Genomic DNA, 18,509 nt, shown 5'->3' with positions numbered 1-18,509 from the left:
AAAGGAATATTATACATCCCCAAGCTGTAGCTGTAGAGGAGGAGAGAAAAGGCAGAAATCATGTAAGGAGAGGGTAGTGTTTTGAGTAAGCAAAATATTCATTCTTTTATTTACAAGCTGATTATAAAATGCGATACAATAAGAACTGACCGCTTTATCAATCAATGTTAATATACAAGTAGTCTTCAACTTACAACAGTTCATTTAGTGACTGTTCAAAGTTACAATGGCACTGAAAAAAGTGACTTATGACCATTTTTCACCTTTAGGATTGTTGCAGCATCCTTATGGTTATGTGATTGACATTCTGATGCTTGACAACTGACTCATATTTATGATGGTTGCAGCATTCCAGAATCACGTGATCCCCTTTTGCGACCTTCTGACGAGCAAACTCAATGGAGGAACCAGATTCACTTAGCAACTGTGTTGCAAATTTCAGAACTGCAATGATTCACTTAACAAATGTGGCGAGAAAAGTTGTACAATGGAACAAACTGACTTAACAAATTTCTCACTTAACAATACATTTTGGGCTCTATTGTGGTTGTAAGTTGAGGACTACCTGTAATTGCTATACTTTATATAAGACATATTAAGGAAAGTATGAGCGGAAAAAGAAGTAGGTCAGAATATTCTTATACATAAATATCTAAAACATGAAATGCTCATCAACATTGATAAGCTGATGAAGTATGAGTTGTAGTAAAGTGACAACTACTTCTTTTCCAATGATAGCTTTCAGAATACATAATAGGAACATGAGACATCCATTACTATATCCTCTTTTTCAGAGTCACTAATGAAAAACCATCTTGACTTAAATAAGAGCATTGTAAATGTTTCTTATAGCTCATCTAGATACAGCTTTTTTAATATTGGTAAAATATTTATTTCTGCCTCTTCAATAGGTCAAGTAGACATGATTGTGGCTGGAGCTGGCACAGGAGGCACCATCACTGGTATTGCCCGAAAAATCAAGGAAAAGTGCCCCGGTTGCACAGTAAGTCCCAAAGAAAAACACTGACATAGCACTTATCCAATATGAAATTTCCCATTTATTGAGAACAGTACAGATGGTTATGTTCACTTTTTGAAAAATAAAATAATGCAGAGAATAGGGCCCAATTATTATGAAACAGAGTCTGGTGTTGCCCTATGCAATCCTTTGTTATATATAGTTGCTATTAAAACAATCCCCTTCTGTTTGTTGTTATACCCAATGCTTTGGGAAATGAAATTTTAGCTGCTAGTGTTGTATTGATAAGAGTGGAGTGGCTTAACATATGTCTGTATAAACTACTACTACTCACATTCCAGATAAACATTTAGAAAGGAAAAACTGAATCGGAGTTCCATAAAGGGTGAGGAAAATAAGCGCCTAGGAAAACTTTTGATTAAAAAAAAACAATTCCAGGAAAAGTAAGGTGCTCCATCCCCACTGGATCATGGAATTATACAAATATCAAATTAATAAGGACAATTGATTTTTATTTATTTATGGTTCCAGACTGAAAAATGAAATATGTACTTAAATTTTAAGTGGAAGTACCAAAAGTTGCATTATTCAGCTTAGGCATTTTCCAAGGCATAACTGCAGAGGCACCAGTGATGCAGTAATTTTGATTTAGTCATTTCTGTGACTTTATTTAATTTGTTTTTTTTTTAATATCTGTATATTTAACATAAAAATACTGTTTCAATAACAAATTGCTCTGCAGATTGTAAGTGTTGATCCTGAAGGATCTATCCTAGCGGAGCCTGAAAAATTAAATGTAACTGACAAGACAACTTATGAAGTGGAAGGTATTGGATACGATTTCATACCCACAGTTCTGGATAGATCGGTAAGGAAGGTTTCATATATATGTATATATATGTATATATATATATTTCATTGCTATGATTTTTCAACCATGGCAACTTTGAGATGAATGGACTTCACTTCCCAGAATTCCACACCTCTTTAAATTGTCACAGTTGAGAAACACTGCTTTAGTGTGATCCTCATTGAAATCCCTATCTTTCTTAATTGCAGTAGTAATCTTTTCTCCTTCTTATATGTCTGATTCAGACTTAGCCTTTAATCTTTGTGATATTCAAGTTTTATTTTGATTCCTAAGCTTTAACAGATCTGATCCTACTTTTGTCAATTTCTGAATTTTGAAAGATAAATTATTATTTTTATTATTTTTAATTATTATTGTTGTTGTTGTTGTTGTTGTTATTATTATTATTATTATTATTACAGGAATTTTCCAATATTTATAACAGGACTTATTCATAGTAAAACATGACTTGGGTGCTCTTTATTAAGAGCAGTCTGCTTGCTTTATATAGCTTGTGTAGATTGGTTAGACTTCCTGGAAGTGAATAGCACAGAAAAAATGGAAGATTCAGAAAGATAGTGCAAGGTACTTAAATGGAAATATTTGAGGATTCATGAGATGCTCTGTCAACATAAGGGGAAAACCCTAGACTACTGTATTTTAATTGTACTGTAATTTAATTGTATTATTGGATCCATAGAAAGTTTTCTCTTGAAATTTGTGTCAGTGGACCTAAAAACCCACTGCTAAATCCATTCCTCCTTTCCATATTTTCTGACATATCTAATACATTCTGGTCATCCCAAATGAGATTGAGACAGTAGCAACCAGCAGATTTTCGACAGAATAGCTTGCTTTCTAGGGTTGTGCTTCATCACTGGAGGTTCTCAAAAATAGACTGGGCAACCACTTGACCAGGATGGTATAAGATCTCCTGCCTTGAGCAGGAGGTTGGACTAGAAGACCTCAGGTCCCTTTCAGTTCAAGTTCTAGTACCAATGGATGACTTGTATGAAACAACAGGTCTAGAATAATGTTTTTGTATCCTTTCTTCCTTCTAGGTGGTAGACAAATGGTATAAGTGTAACGATGAGGAATCTTTTGCCTTCTCACGCATGCTAATCAGAGAAGAAGGACTGCTATGTGGTAAACACAGTATAATTTGTAGTCAAGACAATAATAGAATTTGGCCATCTTTTTGCTCTTGATATCAGTTGCTGCATTTTACTTCCATACTAGACAGTCTTTATGAAAAATGCAAACTCTGAATTTGGATCTCATGGATTTTACTGAAGTCTACTTCTGCAAATCATCCAATATGTGTCATATCATTTAAAGCAGTTCTTATAAGCAGAGAGCTATAGAGTATGCAAAATGCAGCTTACACCATTAGATCTCTTGACTGAGGAAGATTTAGTCAAAAATAATATTAGTGACTTCAGATATTAGAAGGAAAGTATCATCCCAGAATATAAGCTCTTCCAAGTGAAGCTGCCTTTTGCAGTTGATTGATGGTGATTTTGTCAGTGCTATTGGTGTTCAAGTAGTGCTCCAGATGTTTTGGGATGGCACCAAAGTCGCCTATTATTGCTACTACCTTTGCTTTCTTTTGCCACAGTCATTCTACTTCTATTTGTAGGTCTTCGTAGTTTGTGATTTTCTCCAGTTCCCTTCTATTCTGCTGTCTCCAGGTACTGCCACATCCCCTGTCCAGACTTTTTTTTCTCTCATCTATATTTGTTAAATGCGAGGTGCTTTGTGGCAAGTGCTTGTCTGTTTGAATTCTAAAGTCCTAGACTATTTTCTATGACTATGTCTATTTTTGGGTCCCATCAGTTCATGCTTCCAGGCAAATGATATTTTACTTACAGATGTTCCAATGCATCATTTTTGATAATTTACCATGCCATTGTTTACAGTCTGTGTGATTTTCTTGTAGCAGCTAACTAGATGTTCCAACTGTTTCTTCATCTTGTTTGCAGAGAAGGCATTTGCTGTCTCTTGCTTATTATTATAACACAATAATGTGAAACCACAGCTGCCAGTTCTTTAGCTGGTATTGTACTTCATTCACATCAAGGTCTTTCCAAGACCAAGGATGTCATAATATATTGGCATAGAATTTGTGTGGGTCCAAGTGGTGTGGCCTTTTCAATTGACAAATGGAAATGCTGTCAATGCGGAGATTTCCTAAGTGCTGTCCAGATTTGCAGGAGAAGAATATCAGTCTATTTCCTACTTGTAAGCACTTCAGAGGCATCTTCATGGCCAGTGTAAGAGACAAAATGCTGGACTAAGATAGCCTGGATATTATATTCCTATGTTATTGAATAATTCCTGCCAGTAAAAGAACATTTTTTGATTATGATAGAACTTTTCTAAGAAACTATTACAGTGCTTTAAACAAATTTTCAAAGTGTGCTTAAATTACTAATTAAGAGGCTTTGGCCTCACCCTCTCTTTCCTTTTACTTTCCTCTTCAGACTGTGCATTCCAATATACTTGAATTTTGAGACTCTCCTGTGTCTTTTGACAGGTGGCAGCTCAGGTAGTGCCATGTCTGTTGCCGTCAAGGCAGCCCAAGAGCTAAAAGAAGGTCAGCGTTGTGTTGTCATCCTTCCTGACTCTGTCAGGAACTACATGTAGGTACCCTGCCTTATATGCCTCTTTCTTCCCTACACTGATTGAGATACGGCTGTCCAACAATCCAAAGTCAAAGAAGGGGAAAAGGTGATTTGTAACTCCTTAGATATGCACATCTCACCTGTCTGCAACTCCTTAAAGTAGCTGTACCTTTTTCTGGGCTCATAGGCATAATTCTACGAAAACAGATTTGGTTGCAGGAGGTATGACGTGCAGGAATGATATGCTCATGTATGCAGGCTCCAGATCATCCTTTTGATTTTGAATTCAAATTGTTTTACATGCCAACCCTACTCTAAGGGAAAGATTCTGCTCATATATTTTTTTTTGAGATCTCTAAAAACCTATTTTACTAGAACTTACAGGTTCATTCATAACTTGGATGGGTTGGTTGGTTTTGGCCTAACACCTATAATCCACTGCTAAAAACACACAAAGAGCACGTGTTTGAAATCTGTCTCTCTTACATGCTTTCTTAAAAGATACTTTATTTTACATACTGAAATAGCCTGCAGGTAGTTCTCCATTTACCTTCACTAATTCAGTGCCTGATCAAAGTTATGCGAGAGCTTTGAAAATGGGCATACAGTATATAAGGTCATTGAAATTCCAGTTGTTGCAGCACTGCTGCAAATTACATGATTGTAATCTAGGTGCTTGGGTGCCCATCTCGCAATTATGACATTGCACAGAACAGTGGTCACATGCTTGCCATTTGTGACCATTTTCACACAGGCAAAGTCAAAAGGTAAACTGGTGGGGACAACCTACATTGGACTTCCCAAGCTGTTCCCAGCCTCCCTTGATTCACAGGTGGCCTGCACGGCACCTCCCAAACCTTTCAGTCACTCCACCCCCTGCCATTGTACCCCCCCCCCCCCCGCTGCATGCTCTTACCTGGGATTCCTGTCAGATTATGATGACTGCTAGGATTACTGTTACTAAACTATGCTGTCATATGACTGCATTGCTTGGCAATGGCAGTCCCAATCCCATTTGCTATAATAATCGAAGAACTACCTATATTTACATTTAGAGAAAGCCCTTGAGGCAAGGACATTCATGAAGGGGAGTCAAACTTTTACGATGGCAACTGACTGATTGACCAAAGTCCTGTTCCTTTTTTCCATGCATCACACATTAAAAATTTCTAGTTTTTGATTACACAGTCATAGATACTATCTTGACTTTTTAACCCCCCATGTGAGAGCTGTGGGTTTGACATTGCAAGTGAGATCAGCTCCTTGTGCATTCTAATGTGGCTGTTGCTTTTTCTCAACTATGGCAACAAGAGGTTGCTACTGCTCCATTCTACTTTGCAGTCTAAAATCAAGCTTTTCAACATTTCAGCCTACCCTCCCATTGATGCTTTTAGATGCTTTTGACTATCAGAGAGTAGCAGTAGTAAAGGAAACAGTCTTGTAAAAAGCTTGTTTGATCTATGAGAGAATCCACCAATAAAGCTTTTCTGCTAGCTACATGTTTAAATATACTTTTATCATTTTCTATGACATTGTATCTCACATTATCCTTATTGCTTGTTTACATTTAAAGCAGATATTACCTAAATTGATGTTCATGACTTACTTTCTTGATGATTTTAGGTCTAAGTTTTTAAGTGACAAATGGATGATCCAAAGAGGATTCATGAAAGAAGAGGATGATGATATTAAGAAGCCTTGGTGAGATGATAAGATCTATCATAGTTTAATGAAATGTGTCACATTTCCCCAGTTTTAAAGCTAATGGAACCATCTTGTTGCCTTTTTTTTCTTCCTTTCTCCAAGTATATGGGTATACTTTATTTTTTCTTTTCTCTCAACCTGGATCTGTGCATACCAGTTGAAGGCAACATTTCACAGGACTGAGAAAGTAGACTCTAATAAAGTGTTAGTTTTTAAGCAAGAAGGAGCCTTTTAAAAATATTGATAGTTAATCCTTTCAAATAAGATGTAAAATCCAAGCCAATAATTGATTCATAGATTGAAGCTTCTTAATGGCTAATTCAGAGGTATACATGTTTCCATTCCAGTTGCTAGAGAACATGAACAGGAAAGTGCTGTTGTGAAAGCTCTTGACTGTGAACTTCCCCATAGCATCTAAATGGCAACAATGGGAACCAGAATGGGTCTTTGGTCTGAACCAGGGTTCAACTTATGTTTGGTGGATGCCAGGAAACATGCTTTTTCTGCCATGGTACCCACCTTGCGGTACATCCTTCCCTCCAAAGTTAGATTAGCTCCATTCCTTTTGATATTCTGAAAGACTGTCAAGTCTTGGTAATGTTATCAGGTCTGGAACTCTCAGGATGCTGGAGACTTGTTGAGATGGTTTCCATTGTTGAGTTGGCCATTTTTATTCCTCTCATTACCTACAGTTTATCTGCAGCTTTTTGCATTGTTGTTTTATCTTATGGTTGTGTACTACCCGTGGCTACTTTTGCCTCTATAGCGAAGGACACATCTGAGAATGTAGGAAACTCTCTTTAAAAAGTATCATTTTTATTTCTCTCTATTTCTTTAATGTCAGCAGGAATAAGCTGTCCATACATATTATGCAACTTCCTTTTTGGCTCACTGTAGCACTTCTCTCAGTGATATGGTGATGGTATACACAAAATGCAAATAGAAAGGATATCAGTTTAAATACCTTTCCTGGAAGTCAGTCAGGGATTAGCTGCTCCATTTACTCTCAAATGCAATATTCCACCATATAGTCCTTTAGAAAAGCTTAAGTATGCAAAAATGCAGTTTGTTCTTCAGTACCTGAACTGTTATGATATTTGCATATTTCCTAGGTGGTGGCATGTGAAAGTTCAGGAATTATGCCTGTCTGCCCCCCTAACTGTACTGCCAAGCGTTACCTGCGAAAAGACTATTGAAATACTCAAAGAGAAAGGATTTGACCAAGTGCCAGTTGTGGATGAATCTGGGTATGTATAGTCTTCAATATTTTCTTCCTTTGTCCCAAATTAATCCACTTTCTGAAGAGTATATTGCCTGTCTCTGTCCGTTGGGAAGTTATTTATCTTTTCACAATATTGCATCTTTTCACAATATTCTAATTTTCTGTGATTGTGGATTTGGGGTTTTCATGAGCTGTAAGCCATAATCAACACAATTATGACAAATCACGGCTTGAACTATCTTGCATGTAATGAGTCTATCTCATAAATTAGTTTCCTCTTTTAAGTTGTGTTACTGAAATAAATGAACTTTTGCATGATATTCCAATTTTTCAAGTTTCACCTCTGGATGTTGCTCCTTCGGCGCTCTGCTAATTGAATTTGCATTCAGTTAGCAGAACATAAGAGCCCAATTGTCAGCACTCCTTCATTTGGATAATCAGGAAAGAAAACCACAAGACTCCATTGATAGAAATCAAGTGTACTTTTACTAATTATAAATGAACAGAAGCGTAGCAAAGCGAAGACTGATTATTTAGGCGTGAAAGCAAATGATATATAGAATAACCCATTCCCCACCCCTTGGCATCCCAGTCACAATCCAATCATAATTCTCCCAAGTGTCAGGTGCGAGATAACTTCGAAAGGCATCACCAAGATGGAATGTCGGTGCCATTGGCCTTGGCGGGAAACCTCCTCCGCATGCGCAGTAAGGCAGGCAGTAGAAACTCCAGAATCTTCCTCCAGCACAAGTAGTAGTCCCCTCCCAAATACTATGCCCCCCCTCCCCATTTCAATGGCAGCCGAGCAGCAGCAAAGCAGAGGCTGACATCAGTATGGGTAAAGGTTAGAGCCTTTGGCATAAATGAAATGGACTAATCAGCTGAAACAACAGATTCTCCAACCCTATTGTGTCAAGTCACAAGGACTGCATGATAGAATGGCACTTCCTTAAGTTTAAGGGGAAAGTGGAGCTAAGGTTGCTGCTTTTAAAATCTGCTTTTAAAGTTGTGACATGGTTTATTATTTTTTAAGATAATTGTCATCTCCTAAAAATGGCCCATAAAATGATTAACTGAGTTCTTATTGCATAGCCAGGTAAATAAAAAGGCAGTGGGATTGCCAACCTGACCAGAACAAATTGTGATCTGAGCAGGTTTGTTCCCAAAGTTCACTCCAGTTTAATAAACAAGGTTTGTTTAGTAAGTCTCTCATATATTCTGTGCTAATAGTAGCTCAGATGTAAGAGGTCCTGTATTGTCTGACCCAGACAGTATAAATTGTAATGAATGGTAAACAATGAGGAAGATGTAACAAAAAAAGAAATATCATTATACTCTCACCTAGTCTGGCAGATCTATTTCAAATTATCAAAAGCTAACTTCTCCAAAGCTTTAGGAGCTATGCAAACACTAGTTAGTCATAAACTTTAATTTAAAATAAGAGTGCCCAACCTCGGCAGCTTTAAGACCTGTGGACTTTAACTCCCAGAATTCCTCAAGCCACATTTGTTTGCTACAGTTTTATCCTGAAAAGATTCAAATACATGTTTTTTAGAGGGCAGCAATTTAAGTGGAGCAGGTCAAGGTGGAGAAGGGTCAATTTCCAGGTAATTGGGAATTTCAAAGTTCCCCTCTCCCTTCTGAAAATGGGGATGGGTTAGTAAAAGAAAATAACAGTGTGAGATCAGTGTACTTGTCAACACTGTTCCCTCTAAGGTGCGCGGGTGCGCAGCCGCGCACATGGCAACAAAACACTGCACAGCAGTTTCCAACTGCCGCCCAGTGGTTTTTGTGAGACGCCTTCCACAATAATAGGAGGGGAGAGCCAGCCTGGAGACAGCAATCACGGCAGGAAGTAACTGAGAGAAGGGGTGTGGGGGTTGGGAGAAGGCATGGGACCGGCTCGGATTTGCCATTTGAGAGAGAGAGAGAGAGAGGAAGGGAGGGAGGAGGAGGGGAGGGAGGGAGTGAAGGAGAGCGTGAGCGTGTGTATCCCTCCTTCCTTCAGCCCAACACTCTTCGCTGGCATCCCGGCCAGACAAGAAGGACTGCAGAGGGTCTCCTCGAGTCTAGGGCAGCGAGTCATTCGATGGGAAACGTGCCTCTTGGAAGGAATGACCCGGATTGGCTTCCGCTTTTGATCTGCCGCTCAAAGACTGAATGGAGAAGCAAAGAGGCAGGAGAGACAAAGCAGGAGAGATGAAGTGAGAGCCAATCCGGGTCATTCCTTCCAAGAGGCAACTTTCCCATCGAATGACTTGCTGCCCTAGACTCGAGGAGGTGAGTTGGTGGGCAGACTTAGCACTTTGTTAAGTTTGTTTCTCTGTGTGTTGTGTATATATGCATGTCTCAATGGGTGCAATTGTGCAAGCATTTTTTTCCTCTTTAAAAGAATTTTTGGATTTCTCCTCACCAAACCTTTAAGACTGAAAGAGTTAGAGTTGAAATATAAAGAGATTGTCAATCGCCATTCTGTTAGATTGATAGGCAATTAAGGACTATCTTGATTATATCCTCCTTAGAAAGAATATGCTACTGTATGGTTGAGAAAAAGATCAAACTTCATTCCATGGAAACCCAACAAAGTTCATAGGGAGCGTTTCTTTCTATGATGGGCTTTTTAGGTCAATGTGAATATCAGTTATCAAAAATGTAGGTAGAAAATTAAGCAGGCAATAGGCAATTACAAAAAGGGAAGCCAACTTTCTGAATCTGTTTCTTTGCACTTAGTGACGTATAAATAGACTAATGTTCTGAAAACCCGACCTAAATTACTATATATTTTAAATAGCTGTAAAGCTATGCTGAAAAAGTTGTTCTCATGGTATTGTGATAAATTCAATAAAAAGAAGGGAATTCTTAATGAACCTAAGGAGAAATGAGAGTATTGGATGGTAAATGGACAAATAAAATTACCAATCAAAGAGAATATTTGCACTTCAGGGTTGAAATGAGATGTTCTCTCTTACTCTTTCCTCTTCCTCTCTTCTCTCTCTGTCTCTCTCATCCTCTTTCTCTTTGTCTCTCTTTTCTTTCTCTCCCTCTTTTCCATTCTTCTGTCACTTTCTCCTTCTCCCTTCTCTCTCCTCTTTGTCTCTTTCTGTCTCTTTCACCCTCTTTCGCTTTGTCTCTCTTTCTCTCTCCTTCTTTCCCACTCTTCTGTCACTTTCTCTGTCCTTCTCTGTCTCTTTCTGTCTCTCTTCCCTCATTTTTTCTTCCTCTCTCCCATTCTTTTATCACTTTCTCTCTACTGCCCAACCTGTCCCCATACTTATCTTCGATTGATCATGTTTGCAATAATTTACTTTCTTTCCTAAATAGGCGCAGTTCTCTTACTGGATCCCTCGCTCGCTCACTCAAACACACACACACACACACGCACAAAACCATTTTTCTCCATTCCAACTCGGATCCTATAAATCAATTGCTCTGTGAAACATCTGTGGAAAAAATTCAGGTGCTCAGGCATGAAAATGTGCTGCTCAAATACTATACTTTTCCGCACACACTGAAAAAAAATTAGAGGGAACATTACTTGTCATCTGAATTAGTGGAAATGTTGATGTAAAGCTTTTAAGTGGAAAAAAAATGTTGATACAACTCATTCAGTGCTCTCCTTGGGGTGTCCCCTTTTTAGACTGATTCTGGGGATGGTTACTCTCGGCAATATGCTCTCTTCAGTGCTTGCTGGTAAAGTACAGCCTTTGGATAAAGTCAACAAAGTAATCTACAAGCAGTTCAAAACGGTATTGTGCCTTCTATATATGTGTTTGTTTCTATTTCCTCCCCCACCTGCAAAGTATGTAGAAAGAGTTTCTGAAAATCTCACAGGTTAAGGAAATCATACACACCTCAGTCAGAGCAAAATTCAAACAGGATATTTACATGCTTCAAGTACTGGGGACTGAAAAGAAGTCGTAGTGGTACCAGTCAACAGAGTGTTGAGTATTCAGCTTCTAAAGCCGGATGAAAACAACATTTCAGTTACTGGAATATCTTTTCTGTACACTGAAAATACCTTTAGATTGAGGTTTTAAAATTATTAACAATACTATGGGGAATGTAAAGAAGCAAAATACATGTACATTTAAGGGGCAGAAACAGGATAGTAGTAGTCATTGTTTTTGTTGTACTTAATAAATTGAAATTACATGAAATAAAACCAAAATCCTCCTTGTAAAAAATGTATCTTTGTACTTTTTAATGTGCAAATGTTAAGACCTTCCATGTATAGTCTCATCCTGCCTTCACTATGAAGTTACAACACTAATGTAGATAGGTATTTTATTGCTGGAATGATAGCTGGTTGATGCCATAAATCGTTATTGTGGAGGTCTGTGCAATGTCCCTAGTGGACAAAATGCTTAAATATGAAACCCACAGGGCTGAGAGTATTAATTAATGTATATCCTGAAGTTATTTTTTTCATTTTTCCTGATTTGCCCAGAAAAACCACTTTATGAACATTCAGTACTTGTGAATTTTTAAACATAGCTAATGAACACATTCTCTTTTTTACAAAATCTTGTGGGAAAAGATGGAATGAGGATCAGAGTTCTTATCTAAATGTGAATGGCATGTATTGTCTTTTAAAATCATGCAACTTTCTATTACAGATTCATTTGCAGGACAACTTAGGAAAGCTGTCCCATATTTTGGAAATAGATCATTTTGCTCTGGTGATACATGAACAGATTCAATGTGAGTATAAGGTTATTATTTAGTATTCAGTTTCTGCCTTTTTAACTAGCATGTTTAGGACTGTAAGTTACTGATTTTCTAGTAAATTATAATGATTTAACATTTTCCGTTAAATAGATTCAAATAAGCCCATAGACATGAAATAATGCTACTTCCAGCTTCTCCAATCCAGTGGGTTGAGCTTTTTTAAATCTTGGGTTGGACTGAAAAGAGTACTCTATAAAATGTAACATCTATATTAATAGTAATACGACCAAAACTTTAACTGAAGGGTGTTTTTTTAACTTGAGCAGTGGTATTGATTCTGATGCTGCCCTCATTACAATGCTACACCAGCCTGTCATTTATTTTTAGAGAAAATGGATTGTGCACTGATTTTTATCTGTCTTCCATAACAGTTATCATAATTTCTATAATTATCTATTTATATGTATGTTCTGAAGTATGAAAAACCTCTAAGCTCCCAATTTAAATCATGGCATGAATCTAGATTTTTTTTTCAAGCTGCTTTCCATGATTAATACATAGCATTAGAAGTTAATGGGTGAGCAACTCAAGACAAGGAAAATTAGGGTCTCTAACTGATGTATATATAAAGAAACAAGAGCATTAGAAGTAGTCTGCTCTTTCTTCAAAGTAACCCATATAATTACTAAGTGACTTTATCTTCAAGGTCATTGTTAATGTATAACTATCTATTCAATACATTTTTCCTAAGAACTCATAACTGCACTTTACATTTAATTGATGTTTTTCAAATATAAAAGCATATGCTGGAACTACATAAATAATTCCTTTGCTATTAATTGTTTGCTGAATTTTCCTAGAAATGTTGCAGTGAAAATAACACAATTCTTAAGAATAGCTAATTTATTATCATTTAAACTTTATCATAAAAGTTTGTATATACTGGCTAGTTCTTAAGATCTCAGGAAATTCTCTCTTATGGCACTTTTTGCCACTGTTGATCCTTGGTTTATTTATTAGTTTACTTTAATTTTTAATTTTTATTTATTTATATAATATAAAAATGCTTTCACGCAGTTATTACTTGAGATTCAGAAACTCTCCATCTATCTCCATGTATTTACTATCCTTTTGGCAGAGTTAGGCAGAAAGCCTACCTTTAAAATATATGTGAGCTGTGTATCTTTATGTGTGTGTAAGGAGCCATTGTCCTTGTTCGTTTAACCTAGAGTTCCTAAAGGTTTTTGCCATCCAATGGAAGGACACAGGAATCTTTTCATTAGATAAAAGAAACCTTTTTTCATTCATTTCATTTCATTTTACTTTATTTGTATGCCGCCCTTTTCCCTGAAAGGGACTCAGGGCGGCTCACAACTCAAGGGAGGGGAAAAACAGACAAAGTTACAAAACATAAAGACCATACACAGTTAAAAAAAGCACAACAATCATACCATTCGAAGTGGGGCTGCAAGTCTTTAGCCCCAGGCCTGTCGGAACAGCCAGGTTTTAAGGGCTATGCGGAAGGCCTGGAGGGTGGTGAGGGTACGAATCTCCACGGGGAGTTCGTTCCAGAGGGTCGGAGCAGCTACAGAGAAGGCCCTCCTCCGGGTAGTTGCCAGTCAACACTGGCCGGCTGATGGAATTCGGAGGAGGCCTAGTCTGTGGGATCTTATTGGTCTAGTGGAGGTAATTGGCAGTAGGCGGTCTCTCAAGTACCCAGATCCAATACCATGAAGGGCTTTGTAGGTGACGACTAGCACCTTGAAGCATACCCGGAGATCAACAGGCAGCCAGTGCAGCTCGCGGAGGATAGGTGTTACGTGGGTGAATCGAGGCGCACCCACGATCGCTCGCGCGGCTGCATTCTGGACAAGCTGAAGTCGCCGAATACTCTTCAAGGGCAGCCCCATGTAGAGCACGTTGCAGTACTCCAGCCTAGAGGTCACAAGGGCACGAGTGACTGTTGTGAGAGCTCCCGGTTCAGGTAGGGACGCAACTGGTGCACCAGGCGAACCTGGGCAAATGCCCCCCTGGTCACAGCTGACAAATGGTGTTCAAAAGTCAGCTGTGGGTCCAGGAGGACTCCCAAGTTGCGGACCCTATCTGAGGGGTGTACTATTTGACCCCCCAGCCTGAGAGATGGAACACTTGGCCAATTAGTAGGAGGGAAGCACAGCAGCCACTCGGTCTTATCTGGATTGAGTACAAGCTTGTTAACCCCCATCCAGTCCCTAACAGCCTCGAGGCCCTGGCTCATCACGTCCATCACTTCATTGAGTTGGCACGGGGCGGACAGATACAGCTGTGTATCGTCCGCATACTGGTAGTATTTTATCCCGTGCCGTCGAATGATCTCACCCAGCGGTTTCATGTAGATATTAAAGAGGAGGGGGGACAGGACCGAACCCTGCGACACCCCATACGTTAGGGGCCTAGGGGTCAATCTCTGCCCTCCAACTAACACCGACTGCGACCTGTCTGAGAGGTAAGAGGAGAACCACTGTAAGACAGTGCCTCCCACCTCCACCTCCCGCAGTCGTCGCAGAAGGATACCATGGTCGATGGTATCGAAAGCCGCAGAGAGGTCAAGGAGTACTAGGATGGAGGCATGACCTCCATCCCTGGCTCTCCAGAGATCATCGATCAATGCGACCAAAGCGGTTTCCGTGCTGTAGCCAGGCCTGAAGCCCGACTGGAAGGGATCTAGATAACTGTTTTCCTCCAAGGACCGCTGGAGCTGAAAGGCCACCACCTTCTCAACAACCTTCCCCACAAAGGGGAGGTTGGAGACTGGACGATAGTTGTTTAGGACGGCTGGATCCGAAGATGATTTCTTCAGGAGGGGTCTCACCACCGCCGCCTTTAATGCGGGGGGAAAGACCCCCTCCCGAAGGGAGGCGGCAACAACCGCCTGGATCCAGCCCCATGTCACCTCCCTGCTGTTAACAACCAGCCAGAAGGGGCACGGGTCCAGTACACATGTGGAGGCACCTACAGCTCTCATGGCCTTGTCCACGTCCTCTGGGGTAACAGCTTGAAAATCAATCCAGTGATGTCCTACCAGATTATCCCTTGGTGCCTCAGCTGGTTCTGCGGGATTGGAGTCCAGGTCCGCCCGAAACTGAGCAACTTTATCCGTGAGGAATTGGACGTAGTCCTCAGCTCTGCCCTGCAAAGGATCGCTCGTATCCCTCCTATGAATCCAATTGTTAAATTTTGGAACTGCTTCAAATGTTCAGTCAGAAGGACCAACTTTGTTAACAGGGTTGCACTTAATGTTTATATTTTTGAGGGAGTAGAATTGAGGTCTACAATAAATGGAGCAATATGAAAATTGGGCTTATGTCCTGCCATGGACGTGGGCAGAGCCAGGGTTTTCTGCATTCCCTTTCCCAATGTTTTGTGTTAAATCTTGTCTTTTGCTATTGTTGTTGTTAAAAATGCTCTAAATTTATATTAAAATATTTCTGGGTCTTCCTCCTCAAAATAGCAGGAAACCAGAACCTGGGGTGGAGAGGGGAGGCTAGGTGGAAAGGTATGCAGAAAATCAGAAGTCACATGTAGTCTTTAATCATTATTTGTGTAGCCTGATTTTACAGCGACAAAAAGTCACAAATATAAAATTCAAAGAATAGACAATATTACTCAATCTCAACAACTTTAAGACATGTGGACCTCGGCTCCCAGAATTTCCCAGTTGAAGTTCACAAAACTTTAAAGTTGCCCAGTATGAGAAACATTAGAATAAACAACTCACAACAGAAAATGCCCCATTTTAAATCCTACGTTTTAGAGTTTTCGCAGCCACTGTTAACAATATGTTCTTTATTATTTTAAAGTGGCTTTTATCTTTCAAATTAAGGCTGTGGCTACCACAGAATAAGCCAAAGCTGGCAATGCTACACCCAAAAGAATGCTTTTCTGGATAGCAGGTTCTGCAGAGCCTTGGCCAGTTTACCTTCAGAAAGACCTTTATTGCACTTTGTGCAGAATATGGAACTGAAAATAATGCAAGGTCATTTTTTTTTAAAAAAAGGTGTATTAAGATTTGCACTGAATGGAAGCAGACACCTATCAATAGCATAAATAGGGCCAAAGCCCAAAAGCAGAACAAGGAAACGAGGCAATTGCTAAGTTGCTATCATCTTGGAATACTTTTTTGTTTCTTTTTTGTTTTGTTTTTTGTACACAGGATATTCTGACTAGCAGCTCTAGTAGATACTCAACTAAGACATTAGGAAGGCATTTGGTTGGGGAAATCTAATGTTAGATAACTATATGTATGTATAATTTATCTGTCTGTAAGATAGGAATTTTATGTTTTAAAGTGCTCATTAGAAACAGTTTCACAAAATCAGACTTACTGCATTCTCTTTTGTCTTCTAGATCACAGTGATGGTGAATCTAGTAAAAAGCAAATGGTGTTTGGTGTTGTTACGGCAATTGACTTGCTGAATTTTGTGACTGCTCAGGAACAGAAGAGAAACACAACCTAAGTTCAAGAAACACATCAATAGGGCTCATTTCATTGGCTTTTCACATTAAAAAAAGTCTCTCTTCTTCTTTGCTTCTTTTGTTAGAAAAATCTAGAAAAAATCCTTTTGGTCAAAATGAATACCATCAGAGTCATTATAAACAATTGTTAGCTTTTAAAATGTTGTAATTTCTAGAATGTAGCAATCACATTGAAATATAAGGACATTGGGAAGTTTTAGGATTAATAGCTTCAGGAAAGAATTGCTTTGTTTGCACATACAAGTTTTATATTATGAAAGCACAGCTGAGCTGGAGGACTAAGGCCTGAATGATCAAGCCATCTCAATAGGATGGCTATGTGACAGCTTTCCAAAACCCACTGCTGGTCCTGCTTCCACATTATGGTTGTGGTCTAGAAACTCTTCCGTTTCTTACACTACACTGTTTTGCAACCTAGAATGCTATTAGATATCTTAATTTTTAATCCTATTAGAGCTTGACTAGTATCAAACCTACTGGCTGTCTTCTAGTGCACAGAAAAAAATACAACTACTTCCTAACCTAATCTTAATAAAGGAATTGTCTTCAGATGTATCAAGGGGTTGAAATATAAACATACATAAGCAATAGGAAGACTATTTTAACTTTATTTACAGATGCTTGTTTGTTTATCCAAATGTTTCTGCTGAATTCCATATCCCACCCATTTTTCCAATGCTCAACTATAAGGTGACAAAACATTCCTTAGCCCTCCAATTCACAGATTTCACTTCCTGAATGCTTAATAACAATGGCCTTCTTTATTCTGGTTAAATTATGGGTGCAAGGGGAAGTAAAAAATTGCTTTGCCAGTTAGTAAAAAAAAAAAAAATGAGAGAAAAAGCTCTTTAACTAGTACATGCAGTTTCCATTCCTCTATGCACATTGTGTGTAATCAAAGATAATTTTGTCTACTTGACACACTACCAGCTCATAGCATGACCTATGCCAGCATCAGAAAATGCTGTATTTTCTCTACTGTTAAGTATTCTAATGTTCTATTAAATCTATGTTGGCTAACTTGACTGCTAATATATTTGTTCCACAAAGAACAAATCAGAATATTTAATAACTTAAAATATGATTCTATCTGCACATTGTTTTAACTGTCTAGCATCTCGTTGGCCAAGTAATTGTTACCTCTGCTTTGTTCATGGGTATGCTATGTTATTTAAAATGATACTTGTTTAGCTGGTCATAATAGTCTTAATGGGGAATAACTGCAAACAAACTTAGCTATTTTCTGATTTTTTGGGTAGTCTCCTTTGATGCAGGATTTTCTTTTCTTTCCTTGTTTACTTTAACTTCTTCTGGAAGTTTTAAAGAAGTGTGCTATTATTACTGTACTTTTTCCAGTCACAGCAGTACTTGTTTCATGCCAAAAAAAATCTTGACACAAATCAAGGACCAAGTTATCTGTACAGAAGGTTCCTGCATGTATATGGAATTCAGATTATGATATAAAACCACTAAAAGGCTGCTGTAATATAATAAATGAGGAATTACTATTTGGTCTCAAAAATATTGCTCAGTATTCAACATTCCAGTAAGCATTTCTGGTTCTTTAGGAGAACTCTCTGTTTTAAAGTTTGGATTCTATGTCATGTTTATTCCAAATTTACTACAAAGCATTAAATAAATGTCTTGATAAGCTAGTAATGCTGGAGTCTATCTAGTTTGTCTTAGAAATAATTCTGATGTGTAGGGGATGGGGGACATGTTTATGTATTAGTTAATAGCTATTAAATTGTTTTAAAGGTAGATAGTGATATAAAAGACAAAAGAAAAAGTGAAAGCTAAAACTGCAAAAATGAAAGAAAAATAGGAAAAGATATAATCTTTACAGCAGCTTTATTTTATTTAGAACAGTGGTTTTCAACCTTCCCAATGTCGCAACCCTTTAATACAGTTCCTCATGTTGTTGTGACCCTCAACCATAAAATTGGT

General features: G+C 38.4%; 1 protein-coding gene across 3 annotated transcripts in view; it reads left to right on the top strand.

Annotated features, from left to right (window-relative positions):
• Positions 1 to 18,016, top strand: part of LOC116510606 (cystathionine beta-synthase-like protein) — a 53,812-nt gene extending 35,796 nt beyond the window's left edge. For all 3 annotated transcript variants that reach the window (XM_032220220.1, XM_032220219.1, XM_032220218.1), the window contains 9 exons: positions 912 to 1,003; positions 1,722 to 1,847; positions 2,891 to 2,975; positions 4,366 to 4,471; positions 6,077 to 6,154; positions 7,270 to 7,404; positions 11,017 to 11,125; positions 11,996 to 12,080; positions 16,434 to 18,016. In XM_032220220.1, the coding sequence (XP_032076111.1) occupies positions 912 to 1,003; positions 1,722 to 1,847; positions 2,891 to 2,975; positions 4,366 to 4,471; positions 6,077 to 6,154; positions 7,270 to 7,404; positions 11,017 to 11,125; positions 11,996 to 12,080; positions 16,434 to 16,543 (926 nt within the window). In that variant the 3' untranslated portion in view covers positions 16,544 to 18,016. The remainder of the gene's footprint in view (positions 1 to 911; positions 1,004 to 1,721; positions 1,848 to 2,890; positions 2,976 to 4,365; positions 4,472 to 6,076; positions 6,155 to 7,269; positions 7,405 to 11,016; positions 11,126 to 11,995; positions 12,081 to 16,433) is intronic.
• Positions 18,017 to 18,509: the final 493 nt, after the last annotated feature.

This window comes from Thamnophis elegans, chromosome 6 (genome assembly GCF_009769535.1).
Source record: "Thamnophis elegans isolate rThaEle1 chromosome 6, rThaEle1.pri, whole genome shotgun sequence".
Taxonomy (NCBI): domain Eukaryota; kingdom Metazoa; phylum Chordata; class Lepidosauria; order Squamata; family Colubridae; genus Thamnophis; species Thamnophis elegans.
This window is presented reverse-complemented; position numbering and strand designations above follow the sequence as displayed.